Source organism: Sardina pilchardus, chromosome 11, assembly GCF_963854185.1.
Source record: "Sardina pilchardus chromosome 11, fSarPil1.1, whole genome shotgun sequence".
Lineage (NCBI taxonomy): Eukaryota > Metazoa > Chordata > Actinopteri > Clupeiformes > Clupeidae > Sardina > Sardina pilchardus.
In genome coordinates, this window is record NC_085004.1 from 3,898,169 (window position 1) to 3,914,967 (window position 16,799).

Below are 16,799 nucleotides of genomic sequence, written 5' to 3' on the forward strand. Positions count from 1 at the left end.
TACAGACATCATCCCTCTTAACGTTAAAGAGAACAGTGCTTTTCATCAGTATGTTTTGTGGCTCTCACCGACTTGAAAATGCCCCTCCTGTCTGCTTCCCTTCAGACATTTTCCATCACTCATCTTTACCCATTGTGGCAGGAGGCCTTGAGGGAAAATATGTTTTGCTTGAGGTTTGCTTTAAAGCACAACGAGGGGACATTGAACTGCTGATATTGTAAATGGTGACTTGACTGATTTTTTTTTTCAGAAGCCACAAAAAGCATAAAGAATATATTTTTCACATTGTCTAAAGCCAGTCATTCTTTCAAATTAAATAATCCTCTCAATCCCCATTCAAATCCACAACATCTTTTTTCTACTGTTGGTGCAATGCCACTTCAAGAAAATTCAACTTCACAATAGGCAAGTGGTCACATCCTTGAATAAGCACCTTCAATTCACCACTCAGTCAGCTATGGCCACAGAGCCCGAGCATTTATCAGATACCAACTAGCAATCAGGGTGGGCTGCTTGGCTACATCCCCTACAGCCCCTGAGTGTGATAACGTATTATGCAAATGGATGGTGCAGATACTCGCTAATATGCCAGTGATGGCAAAATGGCCATTGTCCGTGCAAGCCATTTGTTAGGAGAATTGCTCATGGGGAGTGGAGTGAGGACTGGGACAAAGAGGGGTGTGTGTGTGTGCATATATATGTGTGTGTGTGTGTGTGTGTGTGTGTGTGTGTGTGTGTGTGTGTGTGTGTGTGTCTGTGTGTATCCCCTCCCCATTAGTGCTGTTTTTACGAGGAATGATTTACACAGATATGGAGAACACTCCCAGCTTTGTCTGATGCTGTTCAACACATATAAATGTCCTTGTCAAACACACATTAATTTGATGGGGGGAAAGGAGCCTTCAAGAGGCAGCATCTGAATCCCCTGCTCACGTCAGAGGGGGAAAAAAAAGCTAATGCCCCAACTCCATTGAGGCATGCCTTTCATCAATTTGTTTTAGTTATTAATGGCTTTGTTTATTCTCGCACGCTCTTCAGCCTCTGTTGCAGAGTGGATGAAAGACACTTCTTAGAGGCAAACTGGCAAACAAACAAAAGGCCAAAAAGACTTCTGGGTCAACTGTGTGTGTTAATCCATGGCTGATGTTATGTATTTCTATGTGTGTGTGTGTGTGTGTGTGTATGTGTGTGTGTGTGTGTGTGTGTGTGTGTGTGTGTGTGTATGTGTGTGTGTGTGTGTGTGTGGGTGAAACAGAGCTTTTGTTTGTGTTTCTCTTCACTTGTCTATGTGTGGCCCTTATTATGCACAGACAGTATAGTTATAGAAGACACTATTAAGGCACCCAGTTAAAGGTAGTGATTGTAGCTTTTTGGCTGAGACTGAGGGACAGACAATAGAGTACTGTTATTTGCCTCCTCTCTCCACTGCTATACACATTTGACTAATGAAATGAGCAGTGCTCACCGACATGGACACACTCATGTCATGTGAAGCGAGCACTATTTCTTCTCATGGAAGTGCTCATCAGAAAATCTTCCAGAAACCAAAAATAACATTTTGTTTGCACGTCTCCCACAACACTGGGCCCAGGGCTGGTGTGGGCTAAGATCAGTGCTCCTCTTATGATAAGACCTGTGGGTTTAGGAACCGAGTTCACTCACTCCCTGAGAAAGTGAGACCACAATATTATTATTTTTTTCTGTACAAAGGGAAATGTTTAAATTCTTATCAGAATAGAATATACTAGTATAATCATGTTTTATACAAAAATATTTAACATTTGCACCTAGGCTAACTTTTTTGTAATAGACCACACCATCTACTTTAATTAAAAAAGAAACAACCTTTATTTCAACTTGTGTTGGCAACAAACCAAGAAGATTTTTTCTTTTTTATTATAAATGAATGTCATACCTTGATCACCATATTTTTAATAAAAATAAACATTATTGAAAGTGACTAACAACAACTATGGAAACGTGTGCCTTATTTAATCAAAATATATAAGGTCGCATTTTTATACATCATGAAAAACAAAATCATAAAATCATATTAGGGTTTTCAACAGAACATATAGACTCACACAGTCTTGGTGGAAAGAGCCAAAATGTTCAAAACAGTCTGTGATGGCTTTGAAATGGGAGAGTGAAAAACTGCTCAACAGTTCATGCAAAAAGAATCAAATTAAAACAAAAAGAAATAAATGGTTTTCATCCAGACCACAATGTACTCCGGAAAGGAAACCAAAAGAGGTCCAATGAGATAAATAAAAAGCAAAAAATAAATGAATCGAAAACTGACGAAAACTGCAACTGGACAATTAAGTTATATGAACAGAAAAAAGGCAAATTAAATAAAAAATCACCAAAAATAAATAACGAGCCATGCATTTAGCAGGGCAAACACTTATCATTTGGAAATCAGATGCTGCGTTTCATGGATGTTGTGGTGTGTATGACATAAGTGTGAAGCTCTTATTCACAAAGACTCCTCGATCATTTTTTTTTGTCATGCTTCTCATATAATCCGCTTTACATCCACTCCTATGCACCATCCTCCAAAAGTCCAAGAAAGAGGACTGCCATCTCTCCTCAGCTTATACGGTACATCTTCAAGAGTCCTCCGTCCTTAGCTTCCTCATAGTTGGTGATGTGCCATAATGGTATATATTTATTTAGATATATATATATATTTATATATAGAGAGATATTTTCCCTTTGTTGTTTGGTACATAAAGTGAAAACGTTGCGGGTCGTCGTTTGGTTGAAGTCTCTTAGTAGGCTAACAGGAAGGGGAGGAGCTTATGCAGGACCAGCAAAATGATGCACAGGAGTGGGCTGGTGGTTGCCATGGCTCCAGAACCTAGTCCACAGAAAGACATCAAAGGAGAGATGACAAGTTATGGTTACTCATTCAGTCTCTCTCTCAATCGTATAACTTAAGCAGCACTCTGATGAAGACGTGGCAAACGTCGAAACGTTAGTCCTACAATGTTGGCACCTTAAATAAATATCTAAAAACTTCACATCTGAGTTGCTCCGGTGAACCTTGTTTCTTCATAACTTAAGCAGTATATAGGGAAGGAAATTGTGTCAAGTTTATATGTACACTATCTTGAAATATGTACCAATCTATTCCTTCAGGAAGGGCAATATGACCTAAAATAAACATCATGGTTTTTCATAGAATTTTCTCAGACAATGACCTCTTTCAAATTGACAAGTGGTGGACAAAGCCTGACCTGATCAAAGGACATTAATAGGACTACTAAAAATCGTAATGAAATGTGAAATGCACAAATGTCTGTTTTGTTTGTGTTTGTCAAAACATATAACCAAAAATGATCTCACATTTTTTTTTTTTTTTTACAATAAATGAATTTTGGTGGGTAAGAGATAAGAAATGACAGTATCAGTTCATGTCCAGTAAATTGCTCACGCCAGTATAAATGGACATATCTTTTCCATCACCTGAGCAAACCTGACAGGAGAATACATATGGGAGTATACAAATTCTTTATCAGGCATTTTGCTCTTATGCAGAGCATCTAAGACCAGCCATCTAATATGAATGCCCTCTGCCTTGGCGTCTGCTTTGGGCTTTCTTTAAGCAGCCCTGCCGCACAGACTCTGATGGCCACAAAGGGAGGCGAGGCATGATGGCGGGGAGAAGGCACAATGTCCTGCGCCTCTAACTGACTCATTGTCTGGAGGGAGACTGTTCACTTTCTTGGCCACATTTCACACCATTAGAGTTCTCTAAATAGCAGGTTCAAAGAGTGACAGGTCAGCGCTCTGGCTGCTTAAAGCCTGCCTCGCGCCGCCCGCTCTGCAGCGGCGAGGATGACTCAGGAGAGAGAGCGAGCACGCCACCTTGGATTTGCATGAGTTAAACAGGATATGAGGGGGAGCCGTGAGCTGTGCTCCTGGGCTCCAGATGAAATAGCCTAAAGTGAGGGGCTTCTGGTCGTGAGGGAGAGAGAGAGAGCAGAGAGCAGAGGGAGAGAGAGAGCAAAGAGAGAGAGAGAGAGAGAGATAGAGAGCAGAGGGAGAGAGAGAGCAAAGAGAGAGAGAGAGAGAGGCAGAGCTTTCATTTCCTTTGGACAGGGACGATGGAGACAGAGTCTCTGTCATGGCGCAATACAAGTCGAAGAGCAAAACACAGTAAAGCCAGCGGCTGACAGATTCCTGCTCACTCTCCTATAGTCATTTCACACACAGAAATAAAGGCATGGATATGCTCTGATTGCTTGTGTGCGTGTGTGTGTGTGTGTGTGTGTGTGTGTGTGTGTGTGTGCGTGTGTGTGTGTGGATGGGTGGGTGGGTGTCTACAAACACAAACACACACAAGCCCTGAGAGGCTCACACACTCTTATGCCCACAGTAAGAACACCCACACCCACATACACACACACTGACTCAGTGCTTAACAGAGAGTGAGAGTCTGACATTTAGAGTGTAAAATGGGCGTCTGTTTACTGCTGTTCTAATTTTTCCTGGCAACCAAGTCCCAGAGCATCCACCCTGCCTCTCCTCACCACCCCCACCCCTCCACCCCTCCACCCCCACCACTCTCCTTAAAAAAGGCAAAAAAAGAGAACAGATGAGTGCTGTGCGCACGGCTTACCCGCCACACGCACAAGGGCGCGTGTGTGTGAGCATATGCTGTGGCTGCAGCAGGGCATGCTTGTGCTGGGCACGCGTGTCTACAGGAGCGCTCTGGAGGGCAGCCAGCTGTCTTAATGACAGACACACACCACCTCAGTAGGGGCGGCCCAGAGCACGGCCTTTATCTGCACCTCTCCTCCCACAGCGCTCTCCTCCCTCTCTCTCTCTTCCTCTCTGACACACACACACACACACACGCGCGCACACACACGCGCGCACACACACCAAACAAACAAACACACCGATTTCACAGGCAATTTGCTTGTTGTTTGGCTCCAGTTTGGGGGCTGTTGTTATTAGCAAGGAAGCTAAGCTTAAGGAAATGAATTGGGGAAAACAAAAAACAGTGGCACTGGTCCGAATTATAGCCAGCGGCTTGGGCCAGTTGTGTGGAGTGAGCTCCATGCTAATTGCAGGCCGGGCGGCTGTGGTGGCTGGCACTGGTGTCCTGATCGGCGCCCGGTGAGTGGACCGCTGCCAAGCCCTGGCCCCTCTGGCCGCTGCGCTCTGTGGGCGCAACCTCTAAATCTCCGGCCTCCCCCCAAATGAACCCTTCTCGTTTCCCTCCCCTGGTGCTCCATCTTCCCCTACGTGCGGCTGCGCGCGGCCAGCGAGCGAGTCTTCCGTGTTTCGCTCATCACCTCGGAACGAGTCTGACCTCTACACGGCTCGGGTCACCACTCAGACAATTAAAATCTCTCAGCTCAGTGAGATAGAGGAGATTTAACTAAGCCCAGATGAATGAATCAACTAACAATACCACAAATCGGCTAAAGTCATGTGGCTTGACCCTGGCCATTGTTGACATAATCACTATACACATTAACACAAAAGTCACTGAGGTTTCAAGTCAGTGGCACGGCTCACACATCTGCCGTAATCCCCCAACTTGTAGCACACTATGAATGGATATTAATATGCGTTCTTGTAATAGGTTATGACATATTTAGTGGAATGCTTTGCAGAAAACAGGTTCAACAGTCTTATGATCCTGTTTCATAACTATCCAATAAAACATCGTCTTCTTTAGCCCCGCAACACATATTTGACCCAAATTCTCTCCTTACGCCGGCGGAGCTATTGGATATTAGACCGTATTGAATCCATGGTGCGCAAATAGGTTTTAGCTGACCAATGGCCAGCTGTATGTGAAAGTCGCTCCGGATATTCGGAGCAAGACAAAATGACACGGCGTACTTTAGTGGATTTTTGTACGGTGGAGACGTAGACCCATCCACCAGAGCTCGAGTGAGGCTCTCTGAACGTTCCCTCACGGAACCATTCCCCCTCTCCACACTAATGAGCCTGTGCTGGGGAAGCTCCGTGCACACAGAGCAGAGCTCTATCTACAATCTAAGACTTTGCATTCTGTTTGCGCTGTAATTAAAGTGCCCTTAATGAGGTCCGTAAAGGGAGAGCACATCTCCCAAGCACACAAGATTCAATCTCAATTAAGGAATGTGCACGCCACTACATAACTGCACTATTTATCTAGTGTCAACATAAAACATGCAGCACCAAGGCTTTAATTAAGAGTGCGTTTGAAATCCCACTCTTCTTCTCTCTCTCTCCCTCCCCCTCTTTTTTTCTCGCTCTTTCTATCTCCAGCGCTATATCTACCGCTCTATCGCTACCTCTCCGAGGTTCAAACACATTACTTTGCACAGGCAGGCTTTTGAACCTGATTAAGCTAAAGAAAGGCATCGGGATTGTTGAATAATCGCTGGAAGCCTGAGAAACACTGGAACTTGAAGGCTTGCCTGAGAGGGCCCACATACAGTATTTCGTTAGGATAGTGTGTGTGTGAGGCATTCCCTCCTTCTAAACCCAGCAGTGGCGGATGCTATTTGTGGAAGGGGATGTTGCCAGGAGCTGGCCTGTCACGCCCAGGCGCTTGGAATCAGACACTACTTCACCATGACAGACAAAAGGCAGCACCCGGTCCCCATGGTAATAAAGTGCCTTCTATTGACTTGTTGGAGAGTGAAGGTGACACATTGGCACATTGTAAATTCACAAGGTTACAGTTGCCTGTGCGACGGTGACCTTTGAGGGGGCCTGCTGGGATTATCGGAGGTCACCTCAAGGAGGATTAGTGTGTCAGGGTGTAATGATATCCTGAGAGGAGACTTCTGGGAAGTCACGGGCAGGATCCCTCTCCGCCGCGCCCCAGAGTGCTACAGCAATCGGCGCGATTGCCGCCCGGTGCCTTATGGGATACCGGTGACACGAGCGCATCAATCACCCAGATCATGAAGTGGACAGAGGTGCAGGACAGGCTCGAGCGGCGTCTCCCGCCTGAGCTCTGGGCTTCCGTCTTCTGCCCGCATCCCACTCTCTCTCCGCACGGCTCACTGCTCAATATAAAGCTGATAAGGACAGAGAAAAATACAGTGGCCAGAGAATAAGTGGCCAGAATAAGAGGGGAGATGAAAGAGACTAAGTTGTAAGAGAAGAGAGGAGGAACGCTGCGTTCTGAGGAGGGGATTATTGACCGTGCTGAGCTAACAAAGGCCCAGCTTCCGTATTGACAGTTGGCTTTGTTCCTCCAGTTATAAATGGGAACAAACAAATCTCTTCCACTCTTTCTCCTTCCCTTATAGGCAGCAAAGCCTTCACGGCAGGCACTGAGGACATCCGCCATCTCTCTCTCTCTCTCTCTCTCTCTCTGAATTCCATGCTTTTATTATTAGGCCAGAGAATAGACCACCTCGGAGCGGCAGACAAACAAATGTGAAGGTGATTTTTGCTTTCCTCCATCTCTGAAAGAAGTCGGTCTGGGGGTGGCGTATAGATCTGTAAGTCATAATGGCCTCGGCGCCCCAGAGAGGATCAGGATGTGCCTATAGCAGCACATTGTTTACCAAGTTTCCAGACTGCCTGGGTGGAAGTGGGGATGTGGCATCTCAGTTGACAGCAGCTCCAGACTCCACTATAAGCTCCCCCGTAGTTATTATTTTCGTGTCTGACATACCGCGTTTCTAATTTTCAGCTTTTACTTTTGTGATGCCCTCTCCAGTGAATCAAGCTGTCACATAAATACAAACTCGACATATGTAGCGTGCGCGAACGAGAATGAGAGTCGCTGGCTCGCTTTAATTTCCCCTGTGCCCATCTCCTCTGCACTGTAACTCTGCACTCAGCGTTCCGCACAGAGAGGGGGGGTATGTGTGTGTGTGTGTGTGTGGGGGGGGGGGGGGGGGGGGGGGAAGAGAAACAATTAACACCCGCAAGAGAGCAGCCACGCACCTCCCACACAGAGCCGGAACAGTCGCCGCAGCTGCAGCAGAGGCGAGCAGAGCACAGGCGAGCAGAGCACAGGCGAGCAGAGGCGAGCAGAGCACAGGCAAGCAGAGGCGAGCAGAGCACAGGCGAGCAGAGCACAGCCACACAGAGCTCCAGAGCTCCAGAGCCCCGGCCATCCTCTGTGCAGCGGGGGAGCCGGACCTCAGCAGCCCTCATCAGGCCGCCCCATTAGCAGCGCTCACCGGCCGCCTCTCCTGCCGCATTAACTGCGGCCCCGCCGCGCTCCTCTCCTCCGAGAGACGGCACCGCGCGCGCTCGGGACTAATGCGTGCGATTGGGTTATATAAGCCCAGCTGGGGGGGCGGGGGGTTAAGGACGCCCGGACCTGGGCAGCGTTTTCCCTTTTTTTCCCGCGGAAGCGCGGAGTTGGGGCGCTCTGGGTCAGCGAACATGACTAAACATGCAAATGATGGCACTGGAGAACTTTGGGGAGATACACAAACACGTGCCCTCATCAGCAACGACACAGAAAGGGCCCATGTCCACACACACACACACACACACACACACACACACACACACATGCCCACACAGTCAGTTTCATAAGCGATTAAGACAGCTGTCCAGCCACAGACAAACTCTGCTGCCAAGGGATGCCAAGGTCACCTGGGGTGGCTGCTGGTGCATGGCATTGTGGGTAGGCGCATTAGAGACTGAGCCGTTGTGTACCGTAACCCGTGCCAGGCTGTCCTCTGGTGCCGCTCTCCTCCTCTCATCCGCCCCCCCCCCTCCTATTCACCCACTCCTCCTCTCATCCGCCCCCCCCCCTATTCACCCACTCCTCCAGACTCAAATCCGCCCGCTCACCTGCCAAAGCTCTGCACCAGTGATACTCTGCAGATCTCTCTCCCTCTCTCTCTCCCTCTCTCTCTTTCTCTCATTCTCTTCTTTTCTCCTTCCTGCTCACACATTCCTTCATTCTCGTCACATCTCATTATGTACATTTTACACTAGAAGCGATAAACATCTCAAACTGTGCTTTCCCGAGAATCTCGCTTTAAAACATTTCCATATACCAGCCACAGCTGTTCAAATGACAAAGCTGATCCAAGGATGCCATGCTACTGTCTTTGACAAGCCCACACTAATCCACCTATTCATGCATCTATGTATCCATCAGTCTCTCGCTCCCTGCCTGTATCCATGTATCTGCCTATCTGCCTTGTCCCCTGGGAGTCTGTCTGCTGGTGAATTTTCCGAGGCCTTTATCCTTTTCCCTCGGTGAGCAGACATGGCGTTTCCCGTCTGCTGCTGACGGGCCAAGGGAATGCTGAGAGGCAATTTGAGGCACCTGACAGCGTGCCGAGGGCCTGGCTGATTGGCCAACAGCCTGTGGCATTTCCCCTTTAATATTAATAGTCTCTGCTACTCACAGAGATGACATGGTGGACAGGTGACAGATGCACACATTTCCAAAGAGGCAGGCTTAAAGGGGGTCCGTCACAAACCCTTTGCAACTATACAAACTCTCTCTCTCTGTCTCTCTCTCTCTCCCACACACACACACACACACGCACACACACACACACACACACACACACACACACACACACAAACACAGGGGCAGCCGCACACATAGCAACACATTTATTGCAACCACAATTTAGAGGAGCAATCCGTCAAATGTGCCAGAATGCTCTTTAACCTTCACAATCCGATGACAAATTCATTGACGGGTTCACTCAAGAGGAGAAAAAAATGAAACAAAAGGCCAAGACAAATTCCAGATCTTTCCGTCAATGTTAAAGTGTCAGCGAGGCACTTATAGTGTTTGATTTAGTTTGGCAGATACAGTCCACAGGAGGCTAATATTAGCTAATATGAATGTATGCCACCGACCCTGTGCAAGCAGCCAGATATGAACAGATTACTCCTCACATCCACAGTCCACATATTAGAGCTCTTTGTCCTGTTTAAATAAAGGTAATAAAGCTGGGGAGGCTGCCATGGGAACTAGCTGATGTGTTATGAAAACATATTTCATATGCCTTTGTATGAAGCATTACCACCTCAGGCATGATTGGTTTTGGTTACATATTTTGTCACTTATTCCTCCACAAGAAACCTTGGCACAAATTCCAAAGGCACTAGAGGTAATCTGTCAAGGAGCCACCTTTGCATGTAAAGCATAGAACCTCCAGTGACAAAGTGTGTGCTTTGTGCTTTGGAAGAGAAAAGTGACGGAGCGCCACAGACGGAGGAGAGAGAGATAGAGAGAAAAAGGAGAGTGAGAGAGAGAGAGATAGAGAGGGAGAGATTAATTAAAAGAGAGAAAGAGAAAAAAAAAACCCTTTGAGATAACCCTTTTTACGCAAGCCAGCTCGCCAACTCGCCAACTCTCCAAATTCCCACCTCACAAGAGCTTCACGGCTCTAGCTGCGCAGCGAGGCCCACCATGCCAGACACTAGCGGCGGACATTTAACCTGCTCCAGACAACTCCCCTGCACACCATGAGATCAAGATGGCAGCCTTGGCAGCGGCACCAGGCCCCCACATCAAGAGCTGCGTGACTTTGATTCGCCGTTCCCTCGTTCTTTGACATCCGTGTATGTGATCAGTCCCCTGCCTGGCATACTGATTGTTTTAAGGCAGACAACCCAACATGCGCCATGTGACTACTGGCTCAGCACGCCCACCGGGGACAGAGAGCCCATCGCAGCTCGTTTGTCAGATGACGACAAACACGCACGCGACATCTTGGTCTTGTCTGCCGAGGAGAGCAAAGGTCTTTGAGCCCAAGAGGAGCGGAGAGTGCTAGGTGCATTTTGGTGCCTTATCTCAGCAGATTCAAGAGCCACACCTTGTTACACAACAGCGTTGTGCAAACACACAGACTAATCTGCATATTAATGTTCCACATGATGAGATTTGTTGGTGGCTCTGACATTTCCATATTGCCCTCCATGCACTTCTGTGAAATGAGAAATTGTTGATGAAGATTTACAATACTGGTGCATCAACAAGTCTCTGGAGCTCCTCACCTCCTCAGGACATTACAGCCGAAAACTAAACTTCTCAGCACATATTATCAGATTCAAACAATGTTTTCCCTGTCATATTTATTAGGTTATATAAAAACAAACATCTTTGGTGTATTAATTAATTGGTGTATTACTCATTAATGATATTTTTTCCAAAAGTTGGAAAGGTGCAAGGCTTGGACACACAGCATGCCTAGGGGAGAATGATCTCTCACACCTGCATCACCACCTGGTATGTGCAGGTGGGTGTCATTGGGACTGTTGCCAAGAACGTATTATTTTATCAATATATCTTAGATATATTTCACTGAAAGGAGGAGTGTTACAACAACGCCCAACACAACAGCTTTCACAGTCATGAAATCACACACACACACACACACACACACACACACACACACACACACACACACACACACACTATCTGGGAAATATTGAATTCCATGAGGATACAACGAGTTTGCATCAGTTAAGGTCCCCTGCATAAAAGCTGATGGGGCTGCACAGAGTTTAAGGCCGAGTGGCCGTGACACAAAGGAATACACTGCCTCTGTACGAGACATCTCAAGGTTAGGTCATGGACCAAGGAGGAGTCATTGGCCCACAATAAGCTTTCCCATCACCACTATCCCCTAGAATCCAAAGCAGGGAGTCTAAAGAGAGATAAATTCTCCAGTGATAAAATTGATAAAAGTCCTTGGGTGACATCTTCTCAAAAAAGACAAAGGAACAATATATCTAGTAATGAAACACAGGAATATGGAAATCACAACCTTATGTGTACCTGTTACACAACACCTGTCAGATACAAAAGCACGCCCAAATGTAAAAAGGACTATAGCCTACAATATAACGATAGCGATGGTGACTACAGGATATTCATGCAGATAATTGGTGAAGCTGTAATTATGCAAGCGTGGATGATAGTAGTCCTCAGTTTCAAATCTTCGAGTGATACTGGGGGGAAACCCCGTTTGCTGCTAACTACCTAAAATAATTGCTCAAAGACAGAAGTAGCTTTATTATATACCAGAAGGAATAGCACCAACTAGTATAGATCAATTCAAATGTAGCCTATTCCACTGGTGACCAATAAGGCGTGCTGTCTTTTTCTATCCGCCCGCTAGGTGCCACTGTTGAACTTCCACTTACCGGCTCCGTGCTGCTGTCGGAGTATGGCCGCATTGCCGGGCCGAGGCGAAGCCGAGGACTTTGCTGCAGAGGCTGTTGTCGTTGTTGAAGGGGAAACGGGACCAACACCGGCTGGAGGAGGCACCCAAGGCTTTCCCTGACCCTGATCCACTTCTGAGGTGGCCCGTCCCCCGGCCGCGTTATTGTTGTTCCGCAGCGGTAAGCGGTTCTGGATGTGAGACACGGCCTCCTCATTCACCATGCCATCTCGCGGGTTGACCCGCAGAGTGGCTTGGACTTTGTATTCCAGAGTCTCTTCGGAGTACAAGTCCGTAACGCGGCACTCGTACACACCCTCGTCCTCCTTACGTACGTTGGAGAGACTTAGTTTATGGGAAATGGCACTGCCCTGGACCCTCACGGTCTAGAAACAGATAAAAAGAAGAACATATTGTTCAAGGCAGGTGACATGTTTTCAAGGTTGCCTACATCTGTTGTAACCTTAAATGCATCTAGGTTCTATCAGTAAACTCGATGAGAACATGGCCTCTGGGTGTTCTAGAAAACAACTGTAGTACGTGGCTTTGATGCAAGACAGAGTTGAAATTCAGTGAGAAAATCACATTGTCCACGCTGTCATAAATTTTGAGCATGGATACATTATAACCATCATATGGTCTCTGTCTCACAAACAAATGGGCGTTTGGATAATGGCGAGGCAATGTGTAAATACATGGTAGGTTTTTCTTTCGTGTCAAAAATGTTTTATGGTATTTAAAACATTTAGTCACTGCCAACTTGCCAAACGGAAATCAACCTACCATCTAACTGTAAAACGTTGCAAACTGAAGAGTTACAACATGTATCGTTGCTCATAACTGCTTAGAAAATTAACAATAAGGTTCCATTATATGAATTAGTTAGAGTATTTTTAGTCAGACAATGTTCATGATTAATGCAGCCCTGACGTCTCTGGCAGCTGAGAAACAACAATGAATATGATTAAATGCCTCTTGTCTGAATGGAAATTACCATTGACCACAATTCTTTTGTCCATTGAGAGATGTTGACCATCTTATCATACATCATACGTGGCAATTGATTTCAATAAACAAAACCATAGTGAAGAATTTCAGAATTTAATACTCACACTTATTTTGGTAGCATCCTTGGGAGCCACCTGGAAAAAAATACATATCATTCATGATCAACAAGCACAGTAAAACATTTTGTTTTTAAGTCATGGCAGCATTTTACTGTTTCAGTGTGAATATAGCACGTTTTGACACAGGCTGGGCGCCCTGGGATTTCAGCACCATGGACAGCAACAGTTTGGGACAACCTATTTTGCCATTGGATTGTAATGGCGGATGAGACTGCAAAATGAGTCCAAATCTTATTGTGGCCACTAGATGTGTCGTCCATTCATTCGGATGCAAAGATGCATCCGTAACTTAATGCTGTATTTTCCGATGAGGACATTTACGCGGTGTGCATAGGAATCGTCATTGGACTCATCCTAAAGCCCAACAAGTGGTCTTTGTATCTTTCAGCGTGAGAGCCTTCCTTTTTACTCTCCATCCCAAGTCACATTCCCGGTCTCAAATGCCAAGGCACAGGGAAATGGTAGCTATAATCAACAACGGGATGTTAAAATACAGCACTTAAGTAAACAAGACAGTAAGTGCATTGCACCCTATTTGAAGGGAAGCCTTGGTCCCGTGCTTTATATCCGAGTGCATTCCACCGCTGACGCTGAGACATAACGCCTTTGAACTGGATTGAGGTATCTTGCCTCATTTCGGGTGCAGGTGCTACTGCACGCCTTTGAAAGTAGAAATATTCGGACAACAGGGTATGGCAGCGTTTGCCGTGCTGAGTGCGCCAGTGAGATTACCTTGGGTCTGTTCTGTGTGGCGCTAATTTGCAGTTCGAGTGCAAGTTCTCTTGGGGCTGCCTCCCTGAGGTACCACCACTGGATCTCCAGGGAGAAGGGCGAAGACCCAATAGCCCGAAAAGCGCACGGCATCTCTATGTCCTCACCCTCATCGACGGTTACATCTTTGGGCACTTCAGTAAATGTTGCTAAGGTGGAGAAAACAACACAGGCATGGGTTAATTTGCACAGCAGGGAGGAGACGAACAGTGATTGCCGACATATCAGACCGATACATGGGCTTGGCAGACAGATTTTTTCGGGTGTTGCTCTATTTCTGTCACGGAGTCTAAATGTCTAAGGGATTAGCTGTTTGAGGTAGAAAACGACAAAGTCCAAAGGATTCAGACACGCCAAGAAAGAGACTTGCACGAAGTGTGTTTGAGTGTGCATATAGGTTTATGTTAGAGAAGGCGCGCGCGTGCGGGCGTGCGCATGATTTTTCCTGATTGATGTTGCTTAAGACCGGGACTTAGGACCGGAACTCCCAAGCATTATAAATCCGATTCATATTCAAAATATTTAAAAAGTTGATGACCTACTATGCAAAATTTGTAGATGGCATATGTGCAAAATATAGACAGGTAACCCCTCATATGAACTACATGCGGGTATAGCCTACTAATCAAGTCAATCAAGTCTCCTCACTGTCATTTAATCACCAACATGAAAATCAAATAGCTGACATAAAAGTCATAAACTAGTAGAACAACCCTTATTTTATAAAGCGCAGCAAGTCCTGCTGTGAAATAAAAGATTGGTTCTTTGAACTGTGAGTTGGGCTAAATACGCAACATGGGAAATACTGACAAGCCACTAGCAACAAGGATAGATCAAGTTTACTTACCATTTACATAGAATATCAAGGGAGCATTAAGAATCAAATAACAAAGGACACCGTGGAGTCCCCGTTTTTCCATCTCATAAATACAATAGTGATATTAGCAAAGAGTGAAAACGGTCATTTGACCTGGAAAAAAATTATGGCAACATCTCCATATCGAAAGAGTCCGATGTCGTTATGAGAACTCTGTTATCTTCAAAAGGTTGGTGTAGTTTTTAAAAAATCCCAAAAGGTTATTGCGTACTCCAAACGATTTCACCTCTGTCGGACAATACTGTATGTACAATCCAAAGGGACAGACCACAAGACCCCTTGTACGTAGAGTAAGTGTTTCTTAGCCTTTCTTCTATGTTGATATCCCTTTATGCCAAGGATTCCTTTATTGCCTGGTTTTCTTCTGACGGAAATGCAACTTCTCTGCGACAGAAATGAGTATGTTCATTCTGCTTTCCGCAAAAAGGGAAGCTTTCCCATACTCTTTTAAACCACCCATCACAAAATCATCCTTAGCTCGGCTTTCCAAAAAAACAGAAAATCTAATCAGAGGACGAGAGATTTCCCCTTTTGCTCTTGGAGCAGCGCTTAGAAGCTGGAGCATCAGTCGATAGTTCCTGTTTGCGTGACCAGACCCGTCTGCTGTGTGTGTGAGCGCATAGCAGGGAGAAGGCGCTTTGGCATTTCCAAACCCACGAGCTCAGTGTGGCATGCGCGCACGACACCGCCACTGACAGCCTGACGAGCACACTGGAACCTGACCAAGCTTCCCGTCTCTCAAATCAGCATACGGCTCAACCTATGAGGGGATCTTTCACAAACTGACGTCCAAGCCTATATAGTACCAGCCTAGGGAATAGCTTATTTAGAATCAAGATGATTCATATTGTTGTCTTTTCTAAGATCAACAAGACAGTGTTTATATTAGCCACAGCCGAATGGCAGTCGGAGGAGTTCCATTTAATGTGCAACATTGAACTAGAGATTAATCTTCTTTCTGTAAGGTATTAGGCAACTGTCTCCCGCCCCCTTTTGTAAAAAGCACAAGGGCAATCTGCATGCCCTTATCAGAGTCAGTTTTGTTACATAAATTAAAACATGTTTCATTAAACTATGTCAATGATGAGCAAGAAATTCATAGTTTTTACATTTAATATAATTTACTGTTATTTAGGTGTATGCAGAATATCAACATCATGATGACAAAGACAAAAAAAATATGTAGGAAATAACATTCAAATATTTGAAACAAATAGCATGTGTTTTCCTATTCATGCACCGTATAGCCTATGAATAGCACAATGAATCTGTATAGTATGAATAGTCTGTATGAATTTGAATGAGCAGTTAAGGTAATGTGTTCATTGCCATGCTAAAGCCCTAGCAGAGGAACTGTCATTGGTAGCCACATAATATGCTCAGCAGGAGCATGTACACCTTCATTATGTGGAGTGGAAGTCCATATGCATTAACCCAACAGGGCTGACCTGCCCACACAGCCAACTCCACACACGGCCGTCAGCATCATCTTATGTGTGGGGACGTCCACGATGAAGCATGTTGACTATATGCACTGCTGTCACGTGCCTGCTCCGAAAGGAGCCGTGGACCCCTACAGCACTGTCTGTGAGTGTTGCCTGCATTTCAGGGTACCCCGTGCCCCTCTTTAAAGGAGCTGGCCGTGCTCAGCGGATGTGTCGGCACATGATGACTTTAATCCTGCACCCCCCCGATCCCCACGCGAGCCTCCCCCCCCGCCCCGGCTCCCGTTCCCAGAGGCCTTGGTTAGTGCAGCAGACTGAGCCTCAGGCTGAATCGTAAAATGGCCCTCCCAGCTGCCTGCCAATAATGCAGCACTTGTTCACTGAAACCCTCCTATTAGCACTCACCCACCATCAGTCCATGGGTGCTAGAGCGAGCTGGGGAGACGGGAGAGAG

General features: G+C 46.0%; 1 protein-coding gene across 1 annotated transcript; it reads right to left on the bottom strand.

Annotated features, from left to right (window-relative positions):
- Positions 1-1,867: 1,867 nt before the first annotated feature.
- On the bottom strand, positions 1,868-15,422 carry vstm2b (V-set and transmembrane domain containing 2B). Its single transcript, XM_062549412.1, has 5 exons — positions 14,871-15,422; positions 13,985-14,172; positions 13,238-13,267; positions 12,109-12,511; positions 1,868-2,863 (listed from the first exon to the last, which is right to left on the bottom strand). The coding sequence occupies exons 1-5, from the start codon at positions 14,941-14,943 to the stop codon at positions 2,775-2,777; spliced, it is 783 nt and encodes a 260-aa protein (XP_062405396.1). The 5' UTR covers positions 14,944-15,422; the 3' UTR covers positions 1,868-2,774.
- Between the last annotated feature and the right edge of the window lie 1,377 nt (positions 15,423-16,799).

Coding starts and splice junctions, on each gene's coding strand:
- vstm2b (XM_062549412.1), bottom strand. CDS start 14,943: ATGGAAAAACGGGGACTCCACGGTGTCCTTTGTTATTTGATTCTTAAT. Junction 14,173..14,870: donor CTTGATATTCTATGTAAATG/GTAAGTAAACTT, acceptor TCTCCACCTTAG/CAACATTTACTGAAGTGCCC. Junction 12,512..13,237: donor AGGATGCTACCAAAATAAGT/GTGAGTATTAAA, acceptor ATCTGTTTCTAG/ACCGTGAGGGTCCAGGGCAG.